At 39.4% G+C, this 18,466-nt stretch overlaps 1 protein-coding gene across 2 annotated transcripts in view; it reads right to left on the bottom strand.

Annotated features, from left to right (window-relative positions):
• Positions 1–18,466, bottom strand: part of LOC309592927 (transmembrane protein 263-like) — a gene marked incomplete at its 3' end in the record, with an annotated part of 200,296 nt that overhangs the window by 177,631 nt on the left and 4,199 nt on the right. For both annotated transcript variants that reach the window (XM_082316922.1, XM_082316921.1), the window contains exon 2: positions 8,176–8,266. In XM_082316922.1, coding sequence (XP_082173048.1) covers positions 8,176–8,245 — 70 coding nt within the window. In that variant the 5' untranslated portion in view covers positions 8,246–8,266. The remainder of the gene's footprint in view (positions 1–8,175; positions 8,267–18,466) is intronic.

The following is an 18,466-nucleotide window of genomic DNA, read 5'->3' as shown; positions in this document are numbered from 1 at the left end:
ATGAAACGTTAACCAGGCATTTCATTCAGTTCTGAGGCAGAATTAACAGCCTCATGTACCGACCTTATGATTTCATTGCCTGCTATAATACTCTGATGGTTTAGCAGTTTAAGATATCATCATTATTAACACACTGATATAGTGATTCAATTTCACTCCTGACCTGGATTTACTGCATTGCTCATTCTTATTTAGTACTTCAAACTGTAGCTATAAGTAAGTGAGACTTGCTTGCCTCTTTTTTTAGTCCATTAGGAACAAATAAGAACTGCTTTCTTTTTCACCTTTAGAACAGGACTGATAACTACAAGTCCAAAAGATTTATTGAAAAACAATTGGCTGCATCTCTCTGTTAATATCTTTGCCCCTCAAAATGAAAAATACATTGTAAAAGAATATACTCCTGCATTCTTAATTTCATACATCTCTAATTAGTACACAAACGGTGACAAATGTCTGCCACTTCAGCCAGGTAAAAAGATACATCGCTTTCACTCATGAAACAGAATTCTGTCACTCCTGCAGTTCAAAACCCTATTGCTAGAATAAAGCACATTCACTAGTAATTGATAAAGATGTTTTCTGTTGACAGAGGCTTCCCACTGGCCCTTCACCCTGAAATGTCTTTACATTTGGATAATGCACATTACTTACAGTTACTGTGCGAAGGCAAACGGTAAAACTATTGTTGCCCCATCCTATGTGCAAACACCCTCGGGGAAAGCCAGACGGTTATTGACTCACTTCACAACGTTATTGTATTAACAAGATCCACTGATAAGAGGTTTCCCACACTTAAGTTACAAGAACCTTTCTTCTGGAATCCGCCAGGCACTTGGAGGCTATTTATGCTGCCATTAACAGCATATGCTGTGCACACATACAACACTTAGTGACAGAATGATTTGCAAGGCACGAAGTAGGCTAGAGAAAAGGGATGCTGAGCTGTCAAAGTAACATCTCATTATATCATATGAAAATCGTGAAGAGGAAAAGAATAGGGCAGAGGGAGAAGTGGAATAAAAACAATTTAAATAGCTTTCATGCTGTTTCTAGGAAACCATGTAACATAGCTGCTGAATGGAAGATGCCCGTTGTCAGGAGCAGGCATACGGCAGCAGTAATACAGAAGGGTTGCAGCGGTGAAAGAGGAAAACAGAGGTACACACAGACACTGGTTGAGCATTATTCCCATTTCGGATTGCTGATTTCCCCCAGGGAACAAAATTAAATAAAGCATGAGGAAGCCAATATAGCCACTGGAGAATTTAAACAAAGAAGAATCTCAGCTTTTACCAAAACAATGATGATGATAAATTAAATAGAAACACAGTATTGGAACTTGGATAGATGTGGAAGTGTTTTACAGCTCTACCAGAAATACTGAGGTAGATTTTGCGTGGAAGACTGAGCTGACGCTCCAGGTCATTTCTTTTTGCAGAAACAAGAACTGTTTTGGCCAACAGAAGAGTATGGCTGCACAGAATCTGTGCCTTGAAAGGAGACAGATGATACTGAAATGTTGCTCTTCAGCCTCAGGCCATTTACAGAAGTAGCTCAGGAAATGTTTTTATAGATGAGAGAACACGGCGGGTACATAAAGTCCCAGCTCCGAAGAACAGACAGCCTCACTCCTAACTTCTTTCTCTGCTTTTTAAGAAACCTGCCTTTCTATTTGAAGTTATCTGACAAGTCCAATCATCTCTTTGAAGACTCAGGGGAAAAAAAAAAGCCTGACAAGTTATATATCAGGCAAAGTTTTGTATTATTTATACGTTATGATCAAATTTTCTGTTTCAATTTTCAAGTATCTTCCACCTCTAAAAGCTTAAAAACTTACGATTTGCTTTTTCACCTCATTTACAAGTAAGAACCGTCATGTCTGTTTCATACACTTAGAATACCATGGTTCAAGGAAGGCCAAACTACTTGATGAGTGCCACAGAATAAGTCAACAGTAGAGCTAGGAATAGATTAGAGCTGTCCCAGTTCCCAGTCTTTTCTTTAGGTATAAGACCACAGAACTGCAGAGGTGAATCCAGGCTGAGAACGTTGCCAACTGGCCATCAGATAAAAAAAGCAGATTGTTTAAAGAGCTCCTCCGTAGAAGGATTTGACTGTTGGACCTCACAAAGTAGCACACTGAAGAGTGATTCGACTTGGGAAAGCAGAAGAGGGCTTAGCAGATAGCATAGTTTTGCACTGCCAGCTTCACAGAACTTCTTGACGATATTGGTCTGGGAGACTATGTACGCACATATATATGTATGTATGTAACAGATGACACTAAGCACCACAGGCAATTTAATAAAGTTACTTTATACCAGAAATAGCAACAGTTTTCAGTACAGAGCTTAACAGTGAAAGTGGCTATTAAATGCACCATTTTCCAAGGTGATTGCTTTGCAGTTGTTTAGATATAGGCAGTTTGGGAGACAAACATACTAAACGTTACTTGCAACACGAGGATGCAAAACACGGTGCAGCTTAAGTTTGCAGCATTTAAATCTTGGTATGGCGCTTACTGCAGCAAACATTTGGCCCAACAATAGAACTTTGTCTCTGATGGAGACTGCTCCCTGTAAAGAATACTTTTAAGCTAACTAATTGAAAAAGTGCCACACGTTCATCAAAACTGTATCTGTTTATAGGAGTGCACCTTTTCAAAGTACCTATATCATGGGCTTGAACTCAATGTCTTGCATCTCAGATGAGATGCCTAAACAGCCGTGTTGTTCTGGCATGTGCTGGCTTCAAGAAATTGCCGTGTTCTCATAAGAGAATATCCCAACATTACCCCAGTTTGAAGTTAAAAGTCTAATTAATTTCAGAAATTTCAAATGCATGGTAGTGCCACAACTGAAATGCAACCATACTTTTTCTTTAGTTAGATCTGTACAGATAATACATCTAGATAAAATACTTGTATCCAAAGACAATCCTAAAAAGCAATCCACAAAACTCCCAGATACTTTGCATCAGAGATTCCCAAACTGTGGATAAGGAGTCCTAAAGCTTCCCACAGAAGTATGCAATATACTTTTATCTTGCAGAAGACAGAAAACAGCAGAAAAGGCTATATGCCTCCATAGAGACAGATTATAAGCCTCACACTAGATACTATGTTCTAAATCGGTGCAAATCATCTGATTTACAGTAACTATCCGTGTGTGCTCTTTACCCACAGCAAGTGTAAAACAATTTGAATTAGGAACACCACAGTTATTTGGAAAGTAAATTTCCCAAGATTTGTTATATACTGCAGAACTGCTAAGAACCATTGCTTTTAATAAAGCTTTACTCCACAAGGCCCAATCTGTCTGCAACAAAGAAGGAACATCTCTGCTAGGTCTGAAAACCGTGGAAGAGATAGCAGATAGTTCAGACACAAGACTCATGCTCATTGCCAAATTGATCATATTAGGTTGGCTGATAAAATTTTAATGCTTAATATTTAAAAATCATGGAACAAAGAAATGGTTTGTAAACTCCCAAGAGGGGCTACTGCTGTTAACTAATGACACAGCTTTTCAACCTGAGCATACCACCTTGCACTAAGCTTTAGTATACTCAGTACTCGTTAGCAATGTAGGGTCAAAAGAAACTGCAGCTATACCCCAGTACCTACCAAAGATGCATTCCCGAAATGTGTAACATTTAGCAGTTTGACAGAGTAATGCTACTTTTCCCATAAGAATTAGCATAATAGGCTGGGGATATATGCAGGAACTTCAGAAAGAGATTTTAAACACACAGAGATAGTACGTATGAGGTAGAACATCACAGAATGGTTGAGGCTGGGATGGACCTCTGGAGATCATCTGGTCCAACCCCCCTGCTCAAGCAAGGTCACTTACAACAGGCTGCACAGGACCATGTCCACAGCCAGCTTTTTAATATCTCCGAGGTGGGAGACTCCACAACATCCCTGGGCAACCCACTTCAGTGCTTGGTAACCCTCACAGTGAAAAAGTGTTTCCTTATGTTCAGTTGTGTTTCAGTTTGTGTCTACTGCCTCCTGTCCTGTCACTGGGCGTCACTGAAAAGAGCCTGGCTCCATCTTCTTTACACCCCCAGGTATTTGTATATGTTGATAAGTTCCCCTCGATCCTCCTCCAGGTTGAACAGTCCCAGCTCTCTCAGCCTTTCCTCGCAGGAGAGTTGCTCCAGTCCCTTAATTGTCTTCATGGCCCTTTGCTGGGCTCTTTCCAGTATGTCCATGTCTCTCATACTGTGGAGCCCAGAACTGGACACAGTACTCTAGGTGTGGCCTCATCAGTGCTGAATAAAAGGGAAGGATCACTTCCCTCAATCTACCGGCAACAGGATGGAGAAGCAGGAATAAGGTCAGGGTCACTGATTCATCAAATAGAAGAGATCAAGATCAGAGTCATCCAACAAAGGAGATGCTGCTGTTTCATGACTGATCACGTTACAGAAGATTTCATCACCAGATTTCATTGCCATCACCTTCCCTGGGTAATTTAATGGAAAAGGACAGAAAAGCAAGGCAATGATAAGAATTAACAGTGCACTGTATTAAATGATCAGCAACAGAACTCTGAAATGGTGGATATAGAAGCAACAGATACAGCAAGGTGTTGCTGTACTTGGGTAACTGAATCTAGTTCTCTCACTACGACCAGACTGCCATTTGACAGCAAACATTCGAGATCACACAGAATCTACCTGAAAGTAGCTCAGTGCTCAAACATGTGGCAACACAGATCAGCAGTGCTGAATCCTTGCAAAGAGGAAAGCGTTTCACACCATTTAAAAGAGACTCACTCCTCTCCAGAGCTCGCTGCCTTGCACTGTTTGGTGATGGTAACTCTGCCAAACACATAGCCTTCCCTGTGAAGTGGTAAGCACACTAGCCTGAGCAGGACTCCGATGCTAATTACTATTGCTCCCCTGCACTTGCCTTTTCACTGAGGGAAAATAAAAAATAGTATGTTAACAAGATCGAAGAGAAAGGAAAGATGAAGGGGGAATAAAAAATAAAAATGTGAATTGCAGATGGATCATGAAGTCAAGAGGTAAATATCATTAGGGGATAAAGAGCGTTCCTGAGGCAGAAAGTGTGGAAAGCTACCCTAGTAATATCACAAAGTAGCTTATGGGAAAGGAGTTAATAGGTTTAAATACTTTCTCACTGGGATGCGTGCAAGAGATGTTTGAAATCCGGGCTTCAGGCAGCCGGAGCCCATGAGAGCGCCGGGAGCGGGGCCGCCTCGCCAGGGCGGTCCGCCGGCGGGTCGGGCGGCATCGCCGGCACCGGCGGGCGGCATCGGCGGGCCTGCAGCGCCCTCCCGCGGCCGCGCCGCCGCCCTCCCTCTCGGCTGCCGCCCGCCCCCTCCTCTCGGCGCGCCGCGGCAGCCTCGCCCTCGCCGACCAGGTTCGCCTTCCCCACTTCATTTCAAGACAGGGCGCAGTATATCAACGCCGTTGACGATAACACGTCTTCATTATAAAATAAAAAGCCCTTTTTGATATCTAATGTCACTTACAGGATTCTTGTGCCAGCAGTATTTTTTACTCACTCCCCTGACTTATTTCAATAGCAAAAAAAGTTACCTTTGACAGAAGATAAAACAGATTCAGGTTACACACAAATACTAACCTCTGACTGTCACCTTTCAGGGATTTCCTGGTTAATCTCCTTTTTAAACCACAAAACTCCCTCTCATCTCAAATACTGACAGGCTGCCACACAGCACCAGAAAGCAACGTTTGCTATACAGTCCCACTTGTTACCCACACAGCCGCTTATTCAAGACACGTACGTACATGAAGGACTTGTAAAACTGTCCCTTTGTTAGTAGAAGGCCATACTGCAACACTGTTCACAGAAACATGACAATCCCTGAAGGGTAACCTTTTATTTTACTGCAGTATTTATATAGCACAGTGCTTCCAGTTGCCCTCCTTTCAGGAGGGGAGTAAATACGCAGCGCAAGCCAGAAAACGCAGCCACTGTGATGCAATCTGGTGAAATAAGGGATTGTGCTAGGTGGGGACAGGCTCTGGAGAGCCTTCCATCCCTTACGCGCTCATTACCAGGAGGCAAGCAGAGACAGCCTCCAATTCATAGATCCCAGGTAACAAGAGTGCAGCAGTCATGACAACACGGTTGGTTTATTTATTGCAAAGCATTTGATTTAACCAGGAAAGTGCTATCAGAAGAAACCAGAAATCAGTACAGGAGTGTGCTTAGTGGCATTTAATATTAAATGAACTTCAGAGATCTACTCCTTTCACTCCTGCAACGACATGATCTTCACAGTAATTCTGGGTGGTCTATGTTGGTGGACAGCAGCTTCTAAGCGGGACTCCTGTTACTCAGCTCCAGTAACACACGGAGCCAGCTACAATTTCAGCATAATCCTGATGGCTGTCTTTCAGGAGCCGTTTTTCCACCTCTTCTCCCAAGCAGTCTCTAGTTTCAGTTGTGCTCGCAATAGCTCTCCTGTTTTGCTACTCAACGTCATTGTAAATTTAAAAAGTACATACTGAGCTCAGACTTTAAAAGAACTCACGGTAACTGCTGCACCACTGCTTAACCAAATCAGCTCAACTGTTAGAGTTCTTTTTCCTCACCCTAGCAAAGTGGGCATATCCACAGCACATACTTCTCCCAGACCACCCAACAAGTCACAGAAGTGGAATATTAATACAGACATTTTTCATCATCATTCAAACCAGCAGGGTTGCAGGCAGAAGCAAACACTGTCAACTGCAAAATCTTGGTTTGCAAAAACACTTAGCCACATTAAAAAAAAAACCCTTCTGATTACACAATTCAAAGCCATAGTCCAAAATCTAAGACTATTCCTGATAAACTGATGAGACAAGATGATCTCCTGTGTTTTACATTTCAGGATATGGTCTCTAGGCTCGTGCAATCATCAGCTCAGGCTAGTGACCAGAATTCTTACTTGAACAATGCACCGTCATTACATGCTGACTTGGCATTACTTACAAAGAAGGGGGGGGGGATCAAGATTATATCCTTTGTGTGTATATATAGTAATCACATCTTCCACATTTATTTCCTCCTGGCTTTATAGGAGTTGCAAAAAGAAAGCTGCCTTTCACTTACCTCTATATACTGTAATTGCGAACACAGAGTATATGAAACAGCAGAACAAGAAATTAAACTTAATGAGAAAACTTTAACAGAATTCTCAACAAGAAGGGATGGAGCAGTAAATTCCTAAAACTATCTACTTGGTTCGTATTCCCTCCAAGAATGGCTGTCAGTATAAATGCTGTATCAGCATCTTATTCTCTTAAAGGAAAAATATAAAACGCATTTATGTTTCCCAGAGAAATGTCATGGTATTTTAACAGTAAGTTGCTAATAAGAATCTCAGCACTCTCTGGGTTGTTTAAGCCGTCCGCAATGATTATGAGTGATTGTGTTTTAAAAGTCACTGAAACAGAGACAAAGCTCAAAACGTATCATCACTTGCAGCAACGTTAGCAGCTTCTATTTGAAAGAAAGCAACGCCTATTTTGTTGCATATATACAACGTCTGCAACATTTACACAGTGGGAAAAATCCGTTCCCTGTATAAATCCAGGGCATGTCATTGCAAACAAAGTTTTAATTAAAATTGGCATTTTTGAGCCTCCTACTGACTGACAGCGTCTCATTGCCTCTTCCTCAGATGGCTAAACCGGCTTCCAAGAGAGATGGCAGAAAGAAACAAAATCACTAGAATACCTAACTTTGACAAGTCTCTGCTGGTGACATTTTCAATAGCAGGATGCTGCAGAGTGAGGTAAGGAAAGAACAGATGACTACTTAGGAAGTATTCCCCAATGAAGGCTCAAAACAGCACAAACAAGACAGTAGAGGAGGCATTTTATTCCTAAGCCTACAGATAGGATGATCAAGCAGGACAATTTTAATCAGAAACCACATTGTTAAAGGGAATGCAGAACAAGGTCCGCACCTCAGTGGGTGCAGCTGTCTTTGAATGCAAAAGGCTAGACCTCTGGCTGGGAGGTTAGCTCAGCTGTCAGCACTGACGAAGCTTTATCGCTCTCAGAAACTAGACAGAGGTAGGCTCTCCAGTCACATAGATAGATAAATAAATAAGACTTCCTTGACCAGAACCTTTTCCCCAATTTAATACAAAGAGTTTCTATTGACTGCTAGTACTATACCTTCGGGAGGCTCTTCCCGCAGATGAGGAGGCAGTTCTTCACTTGTTGTCTCAGTTTCATCTTCCACCATCTGTGTTTCTAAGCTAGGTCCCTGCAGAACAGAACAGCAAGAGGAGGTAAATTGGAGAAAGTTCAGAAAGGAACCACAGAAATAATTACAGGATTAGATAATATGCCAGACAGTAACGACACAAGGAGCTCACTTTAGCTGATGAAGAAGAAAGCTGCTGGGAGATTTGTTTGCAGTCAAATTACTTACAGGAAGGGAGGAAGAAAAAAAAGACAAAAAAAAAAAAGGACTCTTCAAGCTAGCAAGCAAAGTTACAAGGGTCTGAGTAGACTAAAAGCCAGGAACTGAACAATGAAGCACAATTTCTAAATTACTGCTTCTAAAACACACAATGCAATAATAAGTTCAAATCCCCATTTACTGAGGGTGGCAGCAGATTTGCCATCATTTGGAATTTTCAGGAAAATCACCCAATCTTTGATTTGTCTTACCAAGACTACATTCTGAAATGTCTGTGGCCTGTTCAATACAGGAGGAGGTCAATATGGGTTATACAAACGGTCCACACCTCATTTTTCAAAGGAAGATAAAGCAAACTTGTTTACAATCTTCTAACCCTTCCAGGTCCACTGATCATGTAGTTTTCCCCTACATGCCCCTACACCTGCATTTGTGCCTGCATGCTAAACTAACCACTCCTGAAAAACTACCAGATTGCCCTCCAAAGTTTTGCATTTCCACTTTCCAGCCTTCAGGATCTTGGAAAGCACCTGCAACATTGCTGATGGAAGGACGTTAGCAGAGTTACCAGATTTGTAGACTTAGAGAGCATTCACTTGTATTTAAGGCAGCTGAACTCACAATATTTTCATGACTTGTGGAGCTATAAAAGTGTAGTTGCTTTTTTGGTTTCAAACTATTAAGAAAAAAAAAAAAACAGTCTGCTCCCCTCCCCTTTTTTATTAAAAAAAAGTAACGGCAGAGTAAATGCTAGACATAGCTACAGAGCTCCTTAAAAACGTAACCAATTTTCTTCTTTTGGAATGCTAGTACAGTCAAGAGCGAAACCAGAAACTTAGCAGTCATTAGGAAACGAGGCTTCTGTACACTTTGAAAACATGAATGGGTTTGTAATCTGAACTATGTAATACACTGAAAATGCGTATTAACATATGCAGCTGGAAGGTTACAGAAGCCAGCTTAAACACTGGTACATCAACAGCTTGCAAGATTTTATTATTTGAACTCAGGAAGAAAAAGGGCTCGTAACATTAAAGCTGCAGTATTTATTTTCATGCTTTCCAAACCCTGCAACTGCAAGGTTACCCCCAACAGCACTGCATACTTTCTGTTTCCTCATTTTGTACATTATAAAGACTAACACACTTTTAAAATTTCTTCCTTCGCACAAGTGGCTTACATTTTCATCCATTCCCCATTTTTTCAACAAAATGGACAGGAAAACAAAAAGTACTTCAAGAGTCTGATAGCAGGGAAAAACAGACCACGCAGGTGAAGTGTACAAGTCTATTGTGTTAGTGCCACCGTCACAGCCTTGATTTCTGCCACCCATTACTATGCAAGCTTTACCTAAGCTATTTACTTATTTCTCCTCATTTAAAAACACCTGGTATCAATACTGCCCAGCTTTAGTCAATGAACAGTTCAAACATTAAGTCATGTCTTGTAGTAGCTACCATGGAAAGGAGAAAAAAATATTTTTACCACAGGGTACAGATGAGAAAGTAGTAAATTGCCTGACTTAGTCCAATTAAAAATCAAACCCAGGAGTCAGTTATCAACACTGAGGTCTAACCATCTCCTCACTTCACCTAAATAACGTGATGCAGATTTTATGAATGTGTAAACAACTCTGGATAGCAGCAACAAATTGAATATAGAGTATGTACTTGAATAAGTTTCTACATCAACCACAGGCAATATATTTATATACATTTCTTTCCTACCCAATAATGCTCCAGAGAGAGGAAGAAGACAAGGCTACATTAGTATAGACAATAGACAAGTTGTCTAATAACAATACATTAGTATTAGACAATACTTACCCTCAAATAAAGGTTTACCTTAGCTGAAGGTCAACCTTAGCCCTAAGCTAGTATTAACAAATCCAGCTGTGAGGAAAAGAGAGTCCACTACAGACCACTACGAAGTCCATGGCTGAGATGCTGTTTGCCATCACCTACTTCCCTCCAATTCAAAACTTTAACACTTCCTACGGGAATCCCACAGAAGAAAAATGCACAATCCAAGATTACTACTTTTACAGAACACTCTTAATATCTAACAGAAATGGCCAGAATTTTTGAAAATTTTTTATTCACTACTCAAAAGCAATTAACCACAATACAGCATATTTTGAACTGTATTTTGTATGCATTTCCTGTATTTTTTTGAGAATCTTCCCCGAAAACCACTGAAAAAAACTGATCTACGAATTTTTTTATTTCAAAATTCATTGTTAAAAATTGAAAACACAGTCTAGACTGAAACATGGCATGTCAAGTAACCACAAAGTTAACTTTTCCAAGAACTGTTTTGCAAGAAACCTTGAAATCTTGAGATTTCCAAGTTCCTAAAACGAAGTTAGAAATGTTTTCTATAGAATAACCCAAGTTCTTATCTCATTGATATCTTATCACTATATATAATCACCTTTAATATATGGAGCCTCTAGGAGAAGTAGTCTCATGAACATCTGTTTATCAGACTTCAGTGTATCAGTTCAGTCACTGAGACCAGTAAGTGTGCACAGCGTTGGGACTGAATTTCACTAATTAAAATGTAAACCAGTTAACAGTAGATGAGATCCTAGGTTCTCATATCCATATCTAGAAGTAATACTTAAGGCTCAGACACTGACAGATGCAGCTGTTATTAATAAGATTACAAAGTCTCTTTAGAATGGCTTTGTATCTTAGGTTAGCATGTCCATTGCTTTTTTAGTTATATCTACTGAGTTCAATTCACCAGGTCTACTGCAAACTTGGTGATCAATACCTAAGATATCTGCAGTTCTAGCAGCACAGTAATCTACAGCAATTGAAAATTCCAGGAAATTGTCTTCTAAGAAGTTTTATAACTAAGTTATAGTTAAAGTTGTTGGTTTCGACTTTTTTTTTTTTTTTTTTACACACTATTATTTCAAGAATGAGGCACCAGTTACATTTGTTTTTTCATTCTTAAGGATCCTTGACAGACAAATAGGGGAACGGGATGCACACAACTGTGGAAAGTTAAGGGCTTGCAGATAAGCAGCCATGCAGTGTCCAGCAATTCTGTAATAATCCTCTTGAGCTGCAGCCATGGCAGAAGTAACGCACGCAGATGTTGCTTTTCCTTTAATGCTCCCTCTAGGAGCATCTAGGATGCAGGAAGATGTATCAACAGTTAAGAAACATCAGTAGGTTATTAGGAGTACAATATTCTTTCAGTTATTTAGGGTTTATACAACCTTTTTAATTGAGAATGTGGTTCCATTTCTCACTAGAGCCATTGGTGAAGCACAGATTTAAACAGGTATTGTTACAGGAATAGTTATGTTCCTAGGCTCCACACCATAACCTATAACTAAGAAAAACCTCTTGGCTCTCCAGAGACAGTCCCTGCTCTCACAAGCAAGCACATCGTACAATTACTTTCAGCAATTGATGAGTTTCTGACTATGAGCACTATTAAGATTTAGTGGCAATTTTTATACGTCTCATTTTGAAACAAGATCTAAGCTGACCAGCAACAAGTCACCTCAAGCAGAGGCAATACCCACCTTTCCAAACTGAAGTTATGGATGTGCCAGTTCCAAGGTAGCTCACTCTGTCCCTCCCAACAGTTTCAATGAACTACAAGGAAGCTGAAAAGCTTTGTATAAACACAGCAAATGATAAAGATCAAGAGAAAAAACCTAGAGGGATTCTCACAGAAACTGCTCAAGGAACATACTATCCTGTGTTCTGAGCACACCGTATGACTACTGACCTTACAGTGCAGTTTAACTCAAATATTATGGGCTGCTGTGACCTGGTAAATTAGTGTTTGTTTGCTGTCTTATGCTGTGTTTCATATTTATGGGTGGAGAGGACTTCCAGTACTGAACTAAACAAGTGTAACACATCACCTACAAGCATTTCACACTACACCTCATGCTTTTCCATGGGATACAACACTTTTGAGAATTTCTGACCAGAACTTCAGTGACATGCTCGTATTTTCAGTATATTTAAAGACTGTATTTTACAAGTCCTGTGATAAATCCATGCATGACAGAAAGAAGGTTCCTATGCAGTGAGGGTCAGTATTTTCCACAAGGTACTGAGTTATGTTTACGACACTGAAACTAAGAGCTGCATTTACCACCACATTTGTATTAACAAATGATTTCAGCATGGTCAATCAAAAAACAGCCTATACTACCTCAGTCTCAGCAGAGTATTAAGTACTCAAAAAAACCCACATAGCGCAGGAGCAATCCCAACACCAGGCAACCATTATCGGCCCATTTTGCACATAAGTCAACAGCGACATGAGACTGTCATTGCAAACAACCAAACAGGTAAGTCAACACTGGAAATGGCTAAGCTTTCTAAAAAGTCCCCACAGACCATCTTGAAACAACAAAAAAACCCCCTACCCTCCACCATCATTGCTTTCAGGCCTTTCAGATTCTACTTTTGTACTTAGCATTACATTAATTATGGTATATAATCTTAAACTGAAGTAGAGTCTGTCAACTGACTGTTCACTGAGCCAGGTTAGGCTAATGAATAGCAAAAAATAAAACCCCAAAACAAAGGCTGATGGGTGGGGTGGAAAAATCAAAGATAAAAAAATAAATCATCTTTATTATTGAAATTGAATGAGTTTGGGGCAAATAACTTCAAGTTTCCTTCAGTTCGTGATTACTAATAGAAAGACACTTTACTGCTGTTCCCAACCAAGGAGAAGCACATATCTTACAATTCTGTCCCTTCTTGCCATTCCTGCTCAACCCTTAGAAAGACAGTATTCTAAAACACACAAAAAAACCCCAAAAAAACCAAAAAAAACCCCACAAAACAAAACCCACCAACACACAAACTACATAAGCAAAACCAAAAGAAAACCTACAACATGAATACTCTTCTCCATTATACTGAATTTTGTTCCCTCTTGCAGAACAGAAGCTGGAAGAATGAACGTAAAGCCCACACTCATGACTTCAGCAGCAGTTCAGTGTCTCAGTTCTAAGACTACCCTTTGAAAATGATTCTAAAATCTGCAGCTTTAGCTACTACTTTCCCTGCGCATTTTCAAGTGAAAACACTATTTATTTCCTGACCTAGATCTTCATATTTCCATTCTTGCTCCTGAACACTTTACTCCAGTTTTTCCTTTCTGACATTCATCTTCACATTTATTTCCATTCTGGACTTGAGCCTAGAATCTCACTTCTTTCACTGTTCAAAACTGCCTCGTTCCTCGTAAAGCCTCTCCTTAAGAGCCCACAAGGTCAAACCTACTTCATTCTATGCAAATCTTCAACTGCCAACGTAAATTACATGTCTCCTGTCCTGCCTAACACTGACTTTCAGAGCTGGTATTCTATGTGGGCACAATTCCAATAAAGCAATTTAGCAGAGGAAGTCTAATGGCAGCACAGGCTTCACCCCTCCACAGCTGTGATTTCTCTCATAAGCTTTCCCAGCACAGGTCCAACACCTTTTTTATATAGCATCAAATACATCTCAACTGATAACTACAAAGGATAGATGCACCCCTAAAGAATTACAAGGCTCAGTGGGTCTGTGGGAAGAAATAAGTAATCCCCAAGTATAGGACAGTTTGTTAAGTGCTTTGGGAAACTACAATGACGTTTTTAAAAGTATCTTAGTGAAGGCATTGACTATTTTTGCACTATGTTTAAAGAATGCTTATTGCATGCCCACAAGACAAAAAACCACATGGTTTCCTGCACATTTGCATACTTTGCCCCTTCCTAAAACCACAAAACCCCCAGCTCTTCTCATCCCAGGTTCCTTCCTCCAAACGGGTGAGAAATGATATGTATTATGACTGGGCTGAATGTGTGCAGATGCCAAAGGGCTTGTCAGATCCAGTAATAATGAAGCTGACCTTCATCAGGCTTTCCTACAATGACATCATTAATGACAGCGTTAATTTAGGATCTCTACTCTATCCAATCACTGTTATGAAGTTCCTCAGAACTTATCTTTGATATTTCATGTTTAATCAAATTAAATTATTCCATCTTCCATGGTTGAAAGTGGCTTGTGGCTCAGAATGTCCTTTCTGCCTCTACACAATTACATAAAGCCTCAATTCCTACAGAAAACAAGGGATAGGTTTGGTTAAAAAAAAAAAAAAAAAAAAGAAATTTAAACAAGCAGTCACTAGGTAGGTAGTTCAACATGACAACTCTCTTTTCCAGGCAGCTGAGGGTCTACGGATACTTAACTTCAGCTGCAGCACAGAACTACCCAACCATCTCCTTATAAACTACTGCTCAGATAACCACCCTCAGACGGTGGAAACAAGTTTAGAACTATCACCGTACCTGTTAGGCGGGTGTCTGTTGCAGCTGCAGCTTCTACTTCAGCAATGAATTTTCAGCATATTGGGGAATTAAGACTCTCATTTAAAAATTTCTAAATGTAATAGGAATGTTCCACTGAATCTGCCATCACTATTGATCTCACACCTTAGGGGTTTCCAAAGTCAGCTGGATTTTTCCTGCTGAAGGAAAAAAAAAATTGACCTGCAACCACAAACATTTTTTTTTTTTCACTTTCCTGTAGGTCTGAGAAAGCCTCTTGATGGATGCTTTGCTTTTAATTTTGCAAAACAAGGTTCGCTCATAATGAGAGCTTCTGTGCCAGGTTTCAGCCCAAGGGGAATGTGAGTTGCAGTTATAAATCCCCTAGAACACTAAAGGAAAGTACAGAAATAGAAATGCTGAGGATGACAGTAGCGTAAAATTATAGCACTTTGTTCAAAGTACACTGTAAGAAAGAACCAGAAAAGTTGCTTAGATTACTTGATCTTCACTACATTTGGACAAACACATTAGGGAGGCTACGATTTTAACAACACTTAATTTTGTCTTGACAACAGGACTGGAGGAGAGAGGCAAGAAAAGCAAGTTTTAATGTTGCAAATTCCAAATCAAGATTGAGTTCTATTGTGCTCAGCAGAAGAGTCAAATCCTATTTCTACAGCAATAAAACAACTTTGTACTGTGTGTAATCCTAATTAGGGTTTACTTGGCATAAATAAAACTTTTCAACAGCACTAATGACACCACAATCTATTCTCCATTCAGCAAGACAGAAAACAATCTGGTTTACACTTTTTACATTCACAGTTTATATGGGGCAGATTACACCACTTATACAGCAAAAAGCCAATACAGTCTGCTCAGTGGTAGTTCAGACCGTTCTGGATTTTGAACTAATTATTGTATTGAATTTTGTCTTGATCGACCATTTATTTTCCATCTGAATTTTACCTACTCAATCAATGTTAGCACAGAAAGTAAGAGTGTTTTTCAAAAAAAAACAAACCACACTTCATTTGATCATGTACTGATCTGACCCAAAGAGCACACTCCTCACTCTGAGCAAGTTAACCACTGTAATTATCAAAAGGATACCGTGCAGCAGCGTAAAGGCTGAAGAGTTACCCTGAAAGATGGTGCATAATTTGCTGTCAATGCTAGTTTAAACTACTACCTCCACTAGGAAGGGTATGCCTTGTCCAGAACACTGTTTATATTCAAAAACTGACTGTGCTGAATTGCATTTGTTTGGAAAAAAGAAGCTACGTGAAAGCAAAGTGTCATTGCACAGCATAACTCAAACGTTACCAGTCATTGAAGTTGGGGGCAGGCTAATACATAGAAAAAACAGTCATTACAGAAACACCTACCAGAGTCTGAAACAGACAGGAGTAAGACACAGAATGATGCAGGACAAAAGCATGACCCTGCATCACAGCAAACCAATCTGAAAGCACTTAAATAATTACCAATAACAATATCTCAAAAGTATCAATTAACTCATTGATAACTGACCATGCACTGTAATTTCAGTGGGAAGAAGCCTTCCTACCTCCTGTCAGTCATTCACTGGTGTCAACAAAGACTTCAGGGAAAAAAAAATTCACTCAGTTGAGCTGGTGAACCAAAAGGAAGCAATAATAAGACTTAATGACCTGCAGTTTTATTGCACTTTCTGCATAACTACAATTAGCAAAAATAATATAAATGTATTTTCTCCAGCCTGGTCCTTGACAGGTGGACTTAATGATTAATGCCAATTTACTCAGATTAAAGAAACAAGATAATGCACAATGCAGAAAGAATATTTTCCATTTTCCTAACAAGATATGGAAATACCACTCTAGAAAGCTGCAGACAGCATGAGAAATTTGTCTGAAACAAAAATGAGAACTCCTTTGCTTAATAACATAGGCCTATATGATAGAGGTCATTAAGATTCTCTTAACCATGCTAGAGACTTAAAAAAAATAGTACCCTTTCCATTATCCTCAGCAGGGTCACAATTTCAAAAAACAAAGCAAAAAAAAACCAAAAAACAAAACAAACCAACACTCAAGGAAGGATGCATTACAGCAGTATACTATAACAGTGGTTTCATATGACCAACTTGAATTACCTGACTTCCAATGCATTTATTTCCTTAAGAGTGCAAAACTACTGTTTTAGCTTTAATGAGTTGAAATTTAACTAATTTTTTCAATGGCTCTTACAGCTAGAACATAGTAAATTCTACAAAAAAAACTGAATTCAAAGTACAGAAGCATGTACCCAGCTTGAAAAATATGAGCACTGCCCCCCCAAAAGAGTCAAAAGAGGCATCACTGGAACAGTTCGAAACACAGGTCATCTTGCAAAGTCTTAATTTCATTTTTTAAAATTAGACAAAAAAAAATAATGCTGCAAATCCATTTGAAGTTAAAAAGTTGTTCCAAAAGCACCAAAAGTAATTTTAAATGCTAGAAACTGAGGTTAAAAAGAAAATATTTTATGCAATCCAGAACTCATTTCTGTTTCCTTATTTCATTATGAATTTCAAAATGCATTTTCTGCAAAACATCAAACATTTCTGAATTAGCTGGGAGATTGTAATATGATGTATTTATCACACATTTTAAATTGATTTTGTTGATGGCTAGGTAGTTAAGTCTATTTCCTTCCTTACAAATGAGTTCTGAACTCTGATCAGAGCTCTTGTAGCTCAGTGTTCCTTGTTGCTCTATGCATTTATTGTTATAGTGTTTTAAAGGCACAACATTTCAGATAAAATATTTACTTACTCTAGAGAACAAATACTACATCTTCTGGTATTATCAAGCTCTCCAATTTCACACCTAGCCCACATGCCTTAAACTTGACAGCCAGAAGCACTGCCAGCAATAATGCCCCTTTTTATTTCAGGCTTCATAGAGATCTCATTTTCTTCCAAACTAACTGCAAGAAGTGTAAGTAAGATCACAACTTGCTGCACACAAAATTCCAACCAGAGTTACTTCACTCAGCAACTAAACAGCCACTGGATAGAGAGGACACTTGATCATTATGAACACAAGCACCACAACTTAAAAGTAAAAATTAATTCTGGCAGCAATAGCTTTTGGTAACGGCTGCCTTTTACTTTTGAGGATCTGCAAGGTGCACAGACTCTCCAAAATTATTTTTAGATTGAAAGGAAGCACAAGAATTGCACTAGACCTTGGGCAGCTCGGCAGAAGCGTTAAGATTGTAAGATTTGCTAACACAAGCACAAGCCACTTTTGTGACTTCCAGTAAGTTCAACCAGCAACAACATTTCTTTTGAAGAAACTGCTTAAGAGCTCTACTACTGCCCTCACCAACGTAAGCATGTACCTTGCCCAGAACTTTGAAGGCATGTAACCTCTTCCCATCTCTCTGAAATTCAACCGAAACACTAGGGAAAGAAAAACACCAGAAAGTTTGTAAGGTAGTTCACTGATAAAAAAACTGGGTGTGACCAATCATAGCCAAATATTTAAGTCAGAATTATCTACTGAACATACAGTTCATGTTCCCTTTTACTCTATCACTTATGTTCACTCTCCTCCTACTTCCTATAGGACAAATTTAGGACTACATGCCAGGAAAAAAAAACATTACTATATACTCCATAAAAAGTAATACCTTTTGTCTCTTCTACTTCTTATAAGCTGTTCCTTTCCCAAGTAGTTTTCATTTCAACTGTCAAGAGCCCT

This window comes from Platalea leucorodia (genome assembly GCF_965183815.1).
Source record: "Platalea leucorodia genome assembly, chromosome: 7".
Lineage (NCBI taxonomy): Eukaryota > Metazoa > Chordata > Aves > Pelecaniformes > Threskiornithidae > Platalea > Platalea leucorodia.
This window is presented reverse-complemented; position numbering and strand designations above follow the sequence as displayed.